The sequence below is a fragment of the Eutrigla gurnardus genome (assembly GCF_963514095.1).
Source record: "Eutrigla gurnardus genome assembly, chromosome: 15".
NCBI classification, from domain to species: domain Eukaryota; kingdom Metazoa; phylum Chordata; class Actinopteri; order Perciformes; family Triglidae; genus Eutrigla; species Eutrigla gurnardus.
In genome coordinates, this window is record NC_139938.1 from 3,495,392 (window position 1) to 3,511,226 (window position 15,835).

The window sequence follows — 15,835 nt, forward strand, 5'->3', positions numbered from 1 at the left end:
CAGAAATAAATAAATGTAGGTGAACAGAAATGTAGAAATAAATATAAAGCATTTATTTATTCTGTTATTCATTCTTTTATTTATTTATTTATACATTTATTTATGCATTTATTTATTTATTCATTTCAGCATTTATTTATTTATTCCTGTATTTATTTATACATTTATTTATTCATTTATTTATTTGTTTATACTTAAGTCATGTTTAGTCCTCCATAAATTCTTGCACGGCTATGTTCTGAATTTCCTTGACTACCTTGAACATTTTCAGAATTTTCTGCAGTGGAGCCAATGGTCCTGTGCTGCTTCTGCTTCATGGAGGAGGACACTCTGCACTCTCCTGGGCGGTGTTCACTGTGAGCATAATACCTCATAACGAATTAGAAACTCAGTGCATGTTCATAATAGAATATTTATGGAGCTGTTCTTTAATTTCAGCGTCTTTGCTATACGCTATTTGATTGATGAAATGGTTTCCATATGTGTCTTTGCAGGCAGTCATATGCAGCAGGATCATGGTAAATAAAGGTTCTAGTGACAGCACAATACACCACCGCGCGGTGGCCGAGTGGTTAGAGCAGGTGCTTAAAGAATAAGTGCGCAATGCCCATGCGCAGTAGACTCTGGCCCGGTCTTCACCGGTTCGAATCCAGCTCGGATCAAACCAATGACGCAATCTGCATTGCTGCGTCATTGAAGTCAGTTCTTTTTCCAGACGAGTGTCCCCGATGCAGCCTTTCTCGTCTTGGCTGCTCGCTTTAGTCCACTAAGTCATTTTGCTTCGTATTAGTGGCATTTTGGAGTGGGGATGAAACCCTCCAACGTGTGAGGGGCTCAGCAGCCTCTCAGGAAGGAAATTAAACAAAAGAGAGCATTAGTAGGTGAGTAGTGCTTTACCAGAGGTAGGCCTATGTGCTACAGGCAAACAATCTTCTTGGCCCTCAAAGTTAGCTTCCAAATTATTATTAACAAGCTATTACTTTTGGAGAGTACAAATGAACGCAGGCAAGTTACAAGCTTTTAAGTTTCAAGCGCAAACTCACATAAAAACATCACCATTCCACATTTCAAAGTAATTCACAGTCACCTCCTATGAAGAACCAAATTGAAGGAGTTCTAACAATGAGCACAATCTTCAGTGGGCAAATCATTTACATTAAGAGCATTTTCAAATCATAAGAAATGTAGTAAACACTGGTGTGTTGTAGTTGATTTCATATCCAGTAGATGGCAGTGAAGCAGGATGATTTAGCGTGCTGTCTAACGTTACTTTTTATAGCTTCCACCATCCCACCGATGCTCTCTGCGTCTCCGCAGTTTGTTCAAAGGCCTGCTGAAGCCAACGCGTTAGCTAGCGGGAGTTAAGCTAGCTGTTGCTGCCATGGATGCCAGAGTTTTAGCACGTAGCTTTGGAATGCAACCTAAGCATTATAACAATAATTATGTATTTTAGGTTAAACTATTTGATCCGTTACAGTGTTTCCCCTAGATTTTTTTTCAGGCCCGGTGGTACCCACCGAAAAAACCCTAAACAGACGAGACGTGTCGGATGGTGTATTGGTGCAGTTGGATTAAGTCAGGTGGCACAGCAAGCAGTCTGCAATTCTGCAATTATTATATTTGCATTCAACATTTTTGTTCAACCAGAGTGTATTCAAGATCACAAGGAGAGAGTGACTTATTAAGGTGCCAGTTGATGGAAATGATGCAAAATTATGGGCCGGAAAAATATGGCTGGAAAATGAGGAGCATCACATTAATAGCTACAGATACTGTAAAACACTACAACGACATATGAGTGCATATATTGTCTTATTTTATCAAGTAAAATATAAGTTATATATTTACTCAACAGCCTGATAGTTCATAGAAATTCAGGTAGAAATAGGTTAACTCAGAGTTCCACAGCTTATCAAAAACAATCCTTATTTTATTAACATAGGCTGCCTAAGGGCGCGATCAGTAGCGTGCCTCGGCTCCAGCCCAAACGGGCTTTGGCCCGTTAGCCGGTTGTACATACGTCATCACGTCCTAATACTTCACACGCATGGCTTGATGTTGTTTTTAAGGAGCACCGTCTCTGCATTTATTTCTCGACAACACTCGACCTGCATCAGCGAATGTGCGCACGAGCGGATCTGTGCGAGCAGGCAGCGCGAGGAAAGCGGATTTTGGACGGCGACACACAGCGGCATTTTTCTTATAAATGCACGGGTCCGGGTCCGGGTCCGGGTCCGGTACCGGTCCGGTTCCGCTCACACCACGAGTCTGAAGAGTGCAACAGCTTATCAAAATACAATGTAAACTTTCCGTGTTTTCATAGAAAGCGACATCGTGGTGGTTTACACTTTTGCTCTTTTTTTCTATACAGACCTGGACGGAAGAGAGATTTCTCACCCCTGCCCTGGAGTCACTACTTTGAAACCATGTTGAGGTGGAAAATGAAAATGGCAAAGATATATCCTTCTTGTGTTTGTCAGAAAATATTTATATCATATTTGACACTTTTGGTGTGGAAATCACCCAGAGCATTCAAAGCCAACTAGGTCATTTCAGATTTAGCCTTTTCTTGAGACCAGTGTGCTGTCTAACTTCAGCTTAGTATAGAAAATTAGCACTTTATGCAATTCATGTGTATTGTATTTTGAGCAGCTAATTCTTGCACGGCTATGTTCTGAATTTCCTTGACTACCTTGAACATTTTCAGAATTTTCTGCAGTGGAGCCAATGGTCCTGTGCTGCTTCTGCTTCATGGAGGAGGACACTCTGCACTCTCCTGGGCGGTGTTCACCGTGAGCATAATACCTCATAACGAATTAGAAACTCAGTGCATGTTCATAATAGAATATTTATGGAGCTGTTCTTTAATTTCAGCGTCTTTGCTATACGCTATTTGATTGATTAAATGGTTTCCGTATGTGTCTTTGCAGGCAGTCATATGCAGCAGGATCAACTGCAGGGTGGTGGCTATGGACCTTCGAGCTCATGGTAAATAAAGGTTGTCACGGGAGACAACATGTAACTAGACATATTTTATTTATAGTTTAGGAAATTGAGATTGTGATGGAGATGTATTAGTTTGCTTAGTTATAATGGGAAATAGTCTACTTAATGAATTAAAAAAATAAAATGTTGATCACTGCATCCTCACGATTTTAGCTCACCATTTGCATTCTGTAATAACGTAATATGCCCTTAACATTGATCTATTTCTAGAACATATTGTAGTTTTGCGTTTATTTCACAGACACTGTTCTGTGCACAATCTCAGAACTGATTGGCTAGCTAGCTAGATTAACCTGCAGATATCCAGAGTCAAGACTTCCCTTTCTGTGTGTTGCTCATTGTTTACAGTCCGATTAGCAACTTGAGATGCGAGACTGGAGTTGGAGTTGAGAGATGACGTTTTCAACTGGATTGTTTCACAAGTAGCAAGTTAACAAGCTCATTTTAAACCAATAAAAAGTTAAAGCCTTGATTGCACTTCGGCCAGTGTGTTCCCCTTTTTGCTCTTCCCATGGATTGTTTACCTGCAATCATCCAAAGCCTGCCAATGTGATTAGTCACTGACTACAAACGGGAACCAGAACATTTCCTGTACCAAAAGGTTCTGCATATGAATGCAGGCCCTTTTTTTTTATAGAGATTATACATTGCATCTTCATTTCTTTGGTGGAACAAGTTGTAAAATGTGCTTCTCTCATTACCTATAGGTGACACAAAAGTGAAAAATCCTGATGATCTCTCTGCGGACACGATGGCCAAGTAAGTTGCTTTGTGTGCAGTTGATATAACATACGCACTCACTCTCCACAGCTTGGCCTTGAATCACAGAAAAATATGGGAAGCCTGAGGGGACAGTAATGATCCTGCAGGACAGCCGACAGAATCGAGTCACACACACAGTCAGCTTACGTCCGTGCAGCTTCCCACCTAAAGGCAGGGTATGTTTGGTGCATCCTTGTATGGTCTTGCTTTCACGGCTCAGTCCAGAAGGAAGAAAGTCATTTGAGAGTTGTATGGATTCTTGTGATGGTGTGCATTTAGATGAATGATTGACCCTTGAGGGACCCCTTTGTTCAGAGTGACGGGGTCGGATATAACTGTACCGAACTGGACTGACTGAACACGGTCTGTTAGATAGCTTTTAATCCACTTACCCACGTTTTCACTAAAGCCAATTTTCTGAGTGATTTTAAGGAGATGACAGTGATCAACAGTATCGAAAGCCTTTGTAAGGTCAATAAACATGCATACATGCTGTACCTTCCAGCCCAGTAAATAAGTTATCACATGATGTACAACAGTATTCATCCTTGGAACATTCCTGCCATCTTTTTCTCGGTTTAATTCAATTTTCAATTCAATTTTATATTTATAGTGTCAAATCACAACAGAAGTCATCTCAGGACACTTAACACATTGAGCAGGACTAGAATACGCTCAAAATTTCAAGTGTCAACACAATTTCAAAGTCCCAACATCACCCAGGGGCAAGCGTTACAGCGACAGTGGCGAGAAAAAACTGCCTTAATAGGCTTTTAGGCAGAAATCTCGTGCAGCCCAGGCCCTTGGGTTCCAACTGCATTTGGTGTTGGTAGTATGGAAATAGTAGCATTGACAGTAGTGGTGGTATTAACAGTAACAATAGTATCAACAGTGGTAGTCCATGGCAGCAGGCACAGCCACGCCGAGATGGATCCATCCAACAATGTCGCCTGTAGACCAAAAAGCAGGAGTAGTTGAGCAGTCACACAGCGGGCAGGTGGAGCTACAATGTGGTGTTTCCAGCATCAGGCCAGTTAGCAGTCTGCATCGGTCAGGACCTCAGTGGACTCTGCTGGACCAGAAAGCATAGCCAGACTCCCGGGAGTAGTCAAGTTAGTGACAGTAGAGATGCCGATTTTAGTCAATTACTTTAATTAAAAATACTGGCGGGATAGAAGCTGTCGGCCACAAAGCCTTTAGCAGCAGGAAGTTTTGAGTGCTTGTCAAAGTGAGGCAGGGATCGAGGCAAACAAGACCACAACATCGGTGCAGTCCGGATCAGGTTCCACCACGGTCCAGGGAGACCTGCTAGGCAAGAGAGCACAGGGACTCCGTGGAACATACACAGAGAGAGAGAGAGAGAGAGAGAGAGGCTCAGTGTGTCACTATAAACCCCCAGCAGTCTAGGCCTATAGCAGCTTAACCAAGAGCTGGCTCAGGGCAAACCTGAGCCAGCCCTAGCTATAAGCGGTGTCAAAGAGAAAGGTTTTAAGCCTACTCTTAAATGTGGGAACAGCGTCTGCCTCACGAACCAGAACCGGAAGACGGTTCCACAGAAGAGGAGCTTGATGGCTGAAAGCTCTGGCCCCTGTTCTAATTTTGGAGACTTTAGGAACTACAAGTAACCCTTTATTCTGAGAGCGTAGTGCTCTAGGAGGACAGTAGGGTTTAATGAGCTCTTTAAGATATGATGGTGCCTGTCCATTAAGAGCCTTGTAAGTGAGGAGAAGGATTTTAAATTCTATTCTGGATTGTACTGGGAGCCAGTGCAGAGAAGCTAATACAGGAGAAATGTGATCCCTTCTTCTGGTTTTAGTCAGAACACGAGCTGCAGCATTCTGGACCAGCTGGAGAGATTTAAGAGATTTATTAGAGCAGCCTGATAATAAAGAATTACAATAGTCCAGCCTTGAGGTAACAAATGCATGGACGAGTTTTTCTGCGTCTTTTTGAGACAGCATTGGCCTAATTTAGTCACTCTCATCCACGTACTGATTTAATTTGCCCAAAAGAGGTCGCTGTTCTCCCTTTGAATATCTCGTCATGGTTTTGAGGAGAGTTGTTGTTGAGTTTCAATGTTTTCCTGCCAATTTAAATAGCTCTTCGTATATACTGTAATATTAAAATAATGTAAAATGCTGGAAAACAAGTCCTTGGGTCCTTTCATGCCCTATCCACATCTGTTACAAAGGCTAACAACATTTTTGGAAATATCTACAAATGAGAAACTGTCTTAAAATTTAAAGTAATCATAGATAATCCAACTCTGGGGGGAAAAATGTTTCTCTTTGATTTTAGCGGAGTCACTGGATGAAATCCTGCAACTTTCTGTGGCAAAAAGAATTCACTCAGAACCCCACATGTATATGTATCACATGAGGGTGCATGCTGGAGAGAAACCACATGTTTGTAAGAATTGTGGCCAGGGGTGTACCAGTGGAGGGATGTGCTACAGGCATGCAAAATACTGTGAGGAATTGCCATTTTTCCTTTTCGAAATGATTTGAATTGATCGTTCATCATGTTGAGGTTTAACTTTGTTGCAGCTAAACGGCTGCATATTTCTCATATATTGACTGTAAATCTAGAGTAACAGGAATGCATTTTGATTTTTAACAAAAATACCTAAATTTAGCTTCTATGAATTGTTTTCCAAATGGTTGAAATATGATCTTATTCAGCACTGTGCAGCACGCCTGCACTGACGGATCTTACTGGATGTGTTTATGGAGCATTGTAAGATGATGCTCCTGTAATACAGCAACATTGGTTCAGGAGTGGTTCAGGAAACATTCTTGAAAGTAGTTGATGACTATCACTATTCATTTCCCGCTGAAGTGGACGCACTCATACATAAACACCTCTTTGACCGTCTCCCTCGCCAGTGTAACAATAGGACTGTTTATTTAAGTACTGTTGTATGGGGGACTGATTTAGAGGTTACACCGCGCTCGCGAACCAGTTGAGATAACGTTACAGTTGTGAGATGATGACTGCACTCATGCAATAAAGTTCAAGTAAGCAAGACTGCTTTAATCGTCCATTGTGTATAGTCCAGATAGAGACGGAACACAATGAAACAGCCAGCAGCCTATTGAAACAGCGCCACCAGCCCTTTGACTCTCTGCTGTGGCTGATGTTGCACACTTCAATAAAGACGCCGTGTGGCTTCATTCAATTGCTTTACTGGACAGTCTGAGAAAACACAGTGCAATACAGTTCTGCTTCTGTCCAGCCGGATGCAGAATACATACTGTGTGTATGGGCTGTGTTTCCTCGACAGGGTTGCTCATTTGTGGGGATACTCCCTCTTGTGGCGTAACGACGCCACTACACCCCTGTATTGCCTGATGGAAGAACAAGAGCACAGTGATTATTTTAGATAAAATAACAGAAAATATAAATATGAAATAAATAAAAAATACGAGTGTCCCTTTTATAAACATCTGAACTTATTGACCTCACAGTATGATGATGTAGTTAAACATGAAAATATCCATTATTACAAATAATGACTGTGCTTTTAACACGTTTTAGAAGTGTTCCACAGCATGGAGCACAGTAGCAAAGCTGACATTGTAAAGCTGAAATGTGACTTTCACTTCTCAGACGCATTTTTCCATTCATAACTTGTCACCAAGAAATGAGGTATTTCTACTTTTTCAGGGCAAGTTTACGTTATTTTTTCTAAAAGCATCCCAATTTCCTAACATGCATACATGTTGGAAAAGTGTATAAATAGCATGTTTACGTATCAAACCTTTAAAAGATTAATCGAGCGTCATAGTTTACATTACATGCCAATCTGTTATTACATGATGCACTCATGGTTTTCTTACATTTGCTGATTTAAATGTTATGTGCGTTATGAGTTGTCCACGTCCCGTATGCCAAAAAGGAGAACAATTTATGGCCGTTCTAAACTTGTCGTTTTTTCTTCTTTTCTTTTTTACAGAAGGACAACACGGTGGCTGGATAATACCACAGTGACGGACCCTCAAAGAATTGTAGCCCCTCGTCACAAAATGATTCCTGTTGAAGATATTCTTTGTTGTCAACATTCGAGGGAACGAATGAAGACGTCCTCTCAGTCACCAGCAAGAGTCGACTGCTGGAGATCAGGGGGTGAGAGTGCAGCTCCCTTTTCTCCACTTCGAGAGTTAGACTGTTTGTGTTTTTGGCCCACTCATTGAGTTTGATAAACAGCCACGAGATGGACGAGAACATGTGTAAATACCTTGCATTGGAGTAAGTCTGTATTTTTGCATCAGTCAAGTTCATTTCTGACTGAAGTCGTTTGATATTCAAAGCTGTATGCAGAAAAGCCCACTGATACTGTGAGTGGATCACAGTTCATGTGATCAATAGCTTTATTTTCTATTTTCCTTGTTTTGATGATTTATGTCAAACTGCCTGTTGCACCATAATTTTCTCTGCTCAGATTTCTTAGTTTCTTTCTGCCATGTGTTCAGTATTGTGTGTTTTTTCTGGACATTTATTCATTTTCAATGAAGTAGTGAGATCAAAGCCAGCTGAAAGAAACAGAATCTCAACTGCATATTATAATGAATGTATCATCTGAGCTTACCTTCTACTTAGTGTCCCCCAGCAAAGTGTGGCTCACCAAACAGACTCCCTTGTAGTTAATTCAGTATTTAGAATCATGTAGATCATACTCACATCTGATAAATTATGTTTCTGCTTTATGTTTGTGGCTGGAACCATATGCTTGTTAATGGTGGCAATCAATAGAGAGCAGCCATTTGGTCCATGTATGAGGTTTACAGCATTAGGGTTAGAAGGACCTTTATGTTGACTTTAGTTTTCCTTTCCCAGTCTGTTTTTTTATATAGTTGACTAAACAAAGAGCATTCCCATGATTTGTGTCTGAGGAGCATCTACTACTATTAATGCCTTCAAAAAACCTTTAGGAAAGAAAAGCCTCGTGTGTATTCAGTTAAAACCTGCAGCCCGAATGACCTTGAACAAGTAAGATTTAGATAATAAGAACAAAATGCTCTGCTATTTAGCCAAAAATAATATGTAAGCATCTGGTTGAGGTAAAATAGTTGGCCTATAAGTGCATGTTTTCTCATTGGAGTCTGAGCCACCTGTTAAAGCATGCTCTCTTTTGTTATCAGTGTTAGCGTTGGGAGATTGGAAGAAGAACTGAAGTCCCGACTATTCTTTGGTGCAGAATACATGTCTTTGCACAAAGTAATCACTAGTGATGATTGCAATCATATTTATAGTATTATTGAGGTTATTTACATTGCTATATAACAACAACATGAATATTTACACCATTTTATGATTATTATGATTAATAATAATCATAATAATAATAATAACATATTATCATTACAGTCATGTTTTTGTATTATATTTAATATTATAGTTATTAATATTGGTATATTTTGTATTGGGTATTATAATAATGTATACATAATATGTTAATATTAACAGCTAAAATAATAGTAATTGTTATTATTATTATTATTATTATTATTATTATTATTATTATTATTATTATTATTATTATTGGTTTAATTCATCTTAATGCTGTTTTCATCTCTGTTCAGTAACTGAAGAATAAACAGCCTCATATTTTCAATCATTTAGTTTCCGATCACAAAAATGTATTGATTTTTAAACTCTTTTTCAGCCACATATTGAATATACTTATACTATATATGTGTGAAGTCAAAACATTTTTATTTTTTTTAGAATTTTAACATTGGCTAATTTAAACAGGATTATTGCTTGGTTTAAATCAATGATAAATCCTTATACTTTGAATTTTCTTCCCCCTCAGTTGGTGCCAACGACGTCATCGGCCGTCCTGCACGAGGTGGACGTGAGTATGGACTCGTGGATGAGGTAGGTCAGGTTGGTTTTTTTTGGAGACTTCTCCGAAGATGAGGACAGCGAGCAGGAGGACGTTCAGGACGATGGATGGACGAGCGATGATTCTGGCTACAGCTTCATGTTTGAGGCTTCTGATGACGAGGATGAAGAGGAGGAAGTGGATGAAGACGAAGATGATGACGTCAGACTTCAGCAGTTCACTCTTCTCAGCGTCTGGCAGGGATTTCGTAAAGAGATGTTTCCCGGTTGCCTTCCCTTTTGTCCTTCCGTCTCCGTCCCTTCTGGTGTGAGCCGTCCTGAAGAAGATCCATCCTTGGTTCCTCAGGGGCCAGAAGATTCCACTCCCTCAACCTCAGGCTGCAGCTCGTCCACAAAGAGAAGCAGAGAAGAGGACGCACAGGTAAGTGTGAAGAGGCAGAGGATCTCCGAGGACAGCAATGAAGAGGATGATGATGATGACTTCAGCTGATCGCCATGGAAACCCATTCCATGAAGCTCTCTATGCACTGTTCTTGAGCTCATCTGAAGGCCACATGAAGTTTGGAGGTCTGTAGCGATTGACTCTGCAGAAAGTTGGTGACCTCTGTCTGCACACGATACACCTCAGCATCGCTGACCCCGCTCCATCATTTTACGTGGCCTACCACTTGGCTGAGTTGCTGTTGTTCCCAATCGCTTCCACTTTGTTATTATCTCACTGACCGTTGACTGTGGAACATTTAGGAGTGAGGAAATTTCACGACTGGACTTGTTGCACAGGTGGCATCCTATCACAGGACCACGCTGGAATTCACTGAGCTCCTGAGAGGAAACAGAAACAGTCTGAATGCCGAGGTGCTTGCTTTTATACACCTGTGGCCATGGAAGTGATTGGAACACCGGATTTCATGGCAATATAGCGTGTCTCTTTTTAAATGATTTACCTTCCGAGTCATAGTTGGTGATGAGAAGGATGGAGGACTACAGGACCAGATGAGAAGGATAGAGGACCACAGGACCAGATGAGAAGGATAGAGGACCACAGGACCAGATGAGAAGGATGGAGGACTACAGGACCAGATGAGAAGGATGGAGGACTACAGGACCAGATGAGAAGGATAGAGGACCACAGGACCAAATGAGAAGGATAGAGGACCACAGGACCAGATGAGAAGGATGGAGGACTACAGGACCAGATGAGAAGGATGGAGGACTACAGGACCAGATGAGAAGGATGGAGGACTACAGGACCAGATGAGAAGGATAGAGGACCACAGGACCAGATGAGAAGGATGGAGGACCACAGGACCAGATGAGAAGGATGGAGGACTACAGGACCAGATGAGAAGGATGGAGGACTACAGGACCAGATGAGAAGGATAGAGGACCACAGGACCAGATGAGAAGGATGGAGGACTACAGGACCAGATGAGAAGGATGGAAGACTACAGGACCAGATGAGAAGGATGGAGGACCACAGGACCAGATGAGAAGGATGGAGGACTACAGGACCAGATGAGAAGGATGGAAGACTACAGGACCAGATGAGAAGGATGGAGGACCACAGGACCAGATGAGAAGGATGGAGGACTACAGGACCAGTGGACTGAGTGAGTAATCTCCTACAGAGACTAATCTCTGTAATCTCCTAAAACTACAGTACCAGTAATGACATAAAAGTTAACTTTACATCAGTGGGATGTATTTATTATAGGAGCTTTCTAGAATAGTATTCCATTGTTTATAATATAATTTCAGACCTTCAGGATTATACACACTGCACCAGACTTCCAACAAGAAGAGACCATGTGGAAGACCTAGACTCATCTTCCAGGGCCAGATGAGAAGGATGGAGGACTACAGGACCAGATGAGAAGGATGGAGGACTACAGGACCAGATGAGAAGGATGGAGGACTACAGGACCAGATGAGAAGGATGACACCACCCGCCTCACCCACCAGCCAAAGGGTGAGGCGGCTCCCGAGCAGCACAGAGGACGTTTTTGTTGTTTTTGGGAAGCTCCTCTCACACACACACACACACACACACACACACACACACACACACACACACACACACACACACACACAGGATTTATTTCGGATTATTTATAGTTTATAGAATTATTATTTATTTTCTAGTAGATATCTGTCTGTGTAAATCTGTATATATCATCTCAATCTGTACAGTATTGCTTGCTTTGTTTTGTGTCAACATTTATTGTTGTACAGCTACTCTGTGTGCCTGTTATTGCCCTCGGGGACAAATAAAGTTTTTGAATTTAATTGTACAACCTCTTTGCATCTGTGGTCAGAAATTAAGGAGACAGACCATTTGTATGCATTATTGAAAAATCTATAAAGAATGCATGCATATTCATATTCATAGTATGTCAACACAAGTTGTAGTATGTCAAATATTCATGAAATAGACATTGTATAGTATGCGAGGAAAACAAATTAAAATAGTACATCTCAAAAAGTAATAGTGTATAGTATAGTATGGTACTATAGTATGATGATGAAAGTAATACAAAAAATCATAGTATGTTTTGTCAAGAAATGTAAAAGTCATAGTATAATATGGCTTTAAAAATCAATGGTGTAAAATGTAAAAAAATAATTATATTGCAGGACAACAAAGTCGCGATATAGTATGTTATAACAAGTCTTATAAGAGTCATTACATAGTATTCCATTAAAAAGTGTCTCGGCTGTTCAGCCGTGGGTATAAGGCGAGGATCAGCTCGACTCGCTTCCAAACAATTCAAAGCACTCGCGATTTCAAAAAATTATTATATTTATTTTTACAGCTCAAAAAAGAACACAACTTTCATCTAAATAAAGGAAAATATGCTGGCAAACGAATAAATCACTGAAAGCTACGAGCTACCCACCTTTTCCAGAACATGTCTGTGATGTATTGCACCTGCCTCCATCTTTTACGAGTGTATGAGTCCTCCTTCCTGAACAAACCGGGTGGCATTATTGGTTTACCTTTGAGCTGGAGGATGTGATTGGGCGTTAGTGCTTCGATGTCGTTGGGATCGTCACTGGATGGGGTAATGGGACGATCGTTTAGTATAGCCTCTGCCTCACACATAGCCGTTTGAAGGGTCTCATCATTAAGAGTTTGCTGTTTAAGCACTGAATAGAGCGCTCTCTTGACCTGTTGTATGAGGCGCTCCCAGACACCTCCATGGTGCGCTCCGTGGGGAGGATTAAAGGTCCACTTTATTTCCTCTTGCAAAAGAGCTTTCTGGATCTTCCCTTGGTTGAGCTCCCGAAGGGCCTCTTTCAGTTCTCGATTAGAGCTCACAAAGTTAGTTCCATTGTCCGACCTTATCTCCTTCACTTGTCCTCTTCGACATATAAATCTCCTGAGAGCATTTATACATGCGTCTGTGTCGAGACTGTGTGCTACCTCCAGGTGGACTGCACGCGATGCCAGACAGGTAAATATTACCCCGTATCTTTTTACTGTACTTCTGCCACGTTTAACATCAATGGGCCCAAAGTAGTCCACTCCGACGTGTGTAAAGGGAGGGAGCTCTGGCGAGACGCGGTCAACAGGAAGGTCTGCCATTTTTTGGTTTCCAGCACTTTGGCGTCGAAGCTTGCAGGCTAAGCATTCCCTTATGACTGCTCTGGCTGCTGCATTGGCGTGGAGTATCCAAAATTTACGACGGAGAGTGGAAAGCATGTGATTCCTCCCACTGTGGCCGACCATTTCATGTGTGTGACGAAGAATGATCTTAGAAACATGGCTGGATTTGGGCAGTATGGCTGGGTGCTTTGTTTCTTCGGGAAGAGCTGTTCTGCTCAGCCTCCCACCAACTCTCAAGACACCATCTACTATAACTGGGTCAAGCTGGACCAAAGAACTTGTCTTCTTGACTGTGCCTTTTACCAATGAAGCCAGTTCTTCTGGGAAGCTTTGTTTTTGCACAAAGCATATAATGGCATTTTCTGCTTCGGCCATGTCTTCAACAGCGAGCCTTTGTGTCTTAAGGCTGGCTTTGAACTGCTGCATGTGCTTGGCTACTGTGTCATCGGGCTTGCTGGAGCCTTGGTGCATGGCAATCGCCTTGGCTCGTTCCTGACGCAGTTGCTTAAGCAGCTCTTTATATTTGAGGATCCATCCCACTGCTCTTTTTAAGTCAATCCAGCTGGAGAAGTAACTTAGGAGGATAGCAGTGGGAGAGTCACTGGGCTGTAGCACTGCCGCATAGACCGGTATCACATTCCTTACTTCTGGATCCTCTACAGAGATCACTCCTGGATCTTCATTGTGCCCTGGCCATTTGCATGGATGTGCTTTTAGAAACTCAGGGCCATGGATCCACGTTTTGGACTGAAGAAAGGCGTCTGTCCGCATGCCACGTGACGCTACATCTGCAGGATTTAGCTTGGAGCTGACGTAGTTCCATTGAGGGACTTTGGACAGTGTCCGTATGATAGCAACTCTGTTCGCCACAAAGGTTTTGAACCTTGCTGTTGTGCTTGCAATGTACTTTAAAACGGACGTGCTGTCGGTCCAGTACTTAGACTCCTCCAATGGAATTTGCAGCTCTGTTTTCAGCAGGCGGTCCATACGCACCGCCAAGACTGCCGCTGCAAGCTCCATTCTGGGGATGGTGGTCTGCTTGAGGGGTGCTACTTTTGCCTTGCCTATGATGAAAACAACGTGCACTTCATCTTTGCAGTTAGTGAGCCTGAGGTATGATACTGTACCTAGGCCGACTTCACTTGCGTCACAAAAGTGGTGCAGCTGTGTGGATGAGATCTCACCAAAGCCTTGGGGCGTGATACATCTGCTCACGGAGAATTCATCCAACAGCGTCAGTTGTCTTAACCATCTTAGCCACCTGTCGGCATGTTCTTGTGGAATTTTGTCATCCCACCCCAGCTTGGCTTTACATAACTCCTGAAGGATCTGCTTGGCAGTTAGCACGACCGGTGCCAAGAACCCTAGAGGGTCATAGACTGAACTCACAACTGACAGGATGCCACGTCTTGTTGTTGGCTGCGGTTTCAGCACTGTGCTGAAGGTGAAGGCATCACTTTCGACATCCCACTGAGTTCCGAGGGCCCGTTCCATGGGAAGTTTATCTCTGTCGAGATTTAGAGTCTTGACCTCTTTAGCTTTTTCTTCCTCAGGGATCATGGCAAGAATGGAGCGATGATTACTGAGCCATTTGTTCAAATGAAAACCTCCTTTGCTGCACATACTTTTGAGGTTTCTGTACAGCCATGCTGCCTTTTCCACAGAGCTCACTGCCTTAAGACAATCATCAACGTAAAAACTCTGTCTTACAGTGTCCACGACCTCAGCTGGGTAGTCATGCTGGTTATCCTCTGCTGTCTTTAGCAGGGCGAAAGTGGCGCAGCTGGGTGATGATACAGCTCCAAAGATGTGGACTGTCATCCTATGCTCAATGAGTTCTTTAGTGATGTCCCCGTCTGGCCACCAGAGGAAGCGCAAGAAGTCCACATCTTCTCTTGCCACTCTCACCTGATGGAACATGCCTTCGATGTCGGTCATCAGAGCAATAGGACCCAGCCGAAACCTCAACATCACCCCGATCAGCTTGTTGGTCAAGTCTGGACCTTGCAGCAATTCTCTATTCAGAGAGGTTCCATGAAACGTCGAAGCACAGTCAAACACCACACGTAACTTCTTTTTGCGTGGGTGGTAGACCCCATGATGTGGTATGTACCACACTTTGCCACTTTTTGTTTCCAACTCATCCTGGGGTACGACCTCTGCATATCCTTTCACCAGCACATCCTGCATGAAATCCCTGTATTCTTCAAAGAATGATTGGTCTCTGTTAAACCTCTTAAGCAGCTGTTGTGCTCTTTGTTGGGCACTGTGCCTGTTATTGGGCATGATGACACCTGGCTCACGAAATGGCAGCTTGAGATAGTAATGTCCATCCTCTAGCACTGCAGAGTCTGAGACGATGCTCATGAACTGCTTGTCCTCTACAGACATTTCTTGCTTTTCGTAATGCTGCTCAGCAAAATCTTGGTTATACTGCTGGGTAAGAATATCTTCCAAACTGGAAATGTCTATCCTGTTTACCAATACAGGTTGACATTCGCTCACTCACTCCTTGTGACCAAGTGGGCCATTTATTACCCATCCTAGGAGGGTTTTAACAGCAAACGGTCCATTACCTTTGCTGTTGATGACTCTCCATGGCTCCAACACTTT

The 15,835-nt window shown here is 42.4% G+C and overlaps 1 protein-coding gene across 1 annotated transcript in view; it reads left to right on the top strand.

Annotated features, from left to right (window-relative positions):
- Positions 1-15,835, top strand: part of LOC311025298 (protein phosphatase methylesterase 1-like) — a gene marked incomplete at its 5' end in the record, with an annotated part of 249,179 nt that overhangs the window by 40,872 nt on the left and 192,472 nt on the right. Inside the window, 2 exons of the mRNA XM_084028148.1 lie at positions 2,708-2,792; positions 2,931-2,988. Of these exons, the coding sequence (XP_083884274.1) occupies positions 2,708-2,792; positions 2,931-2,988 (143 nt within the window). The remainder of the gene's footprint in view (positions 1-2,707; positions 2,793-2,930; positions 2,989-15,835) is intronic.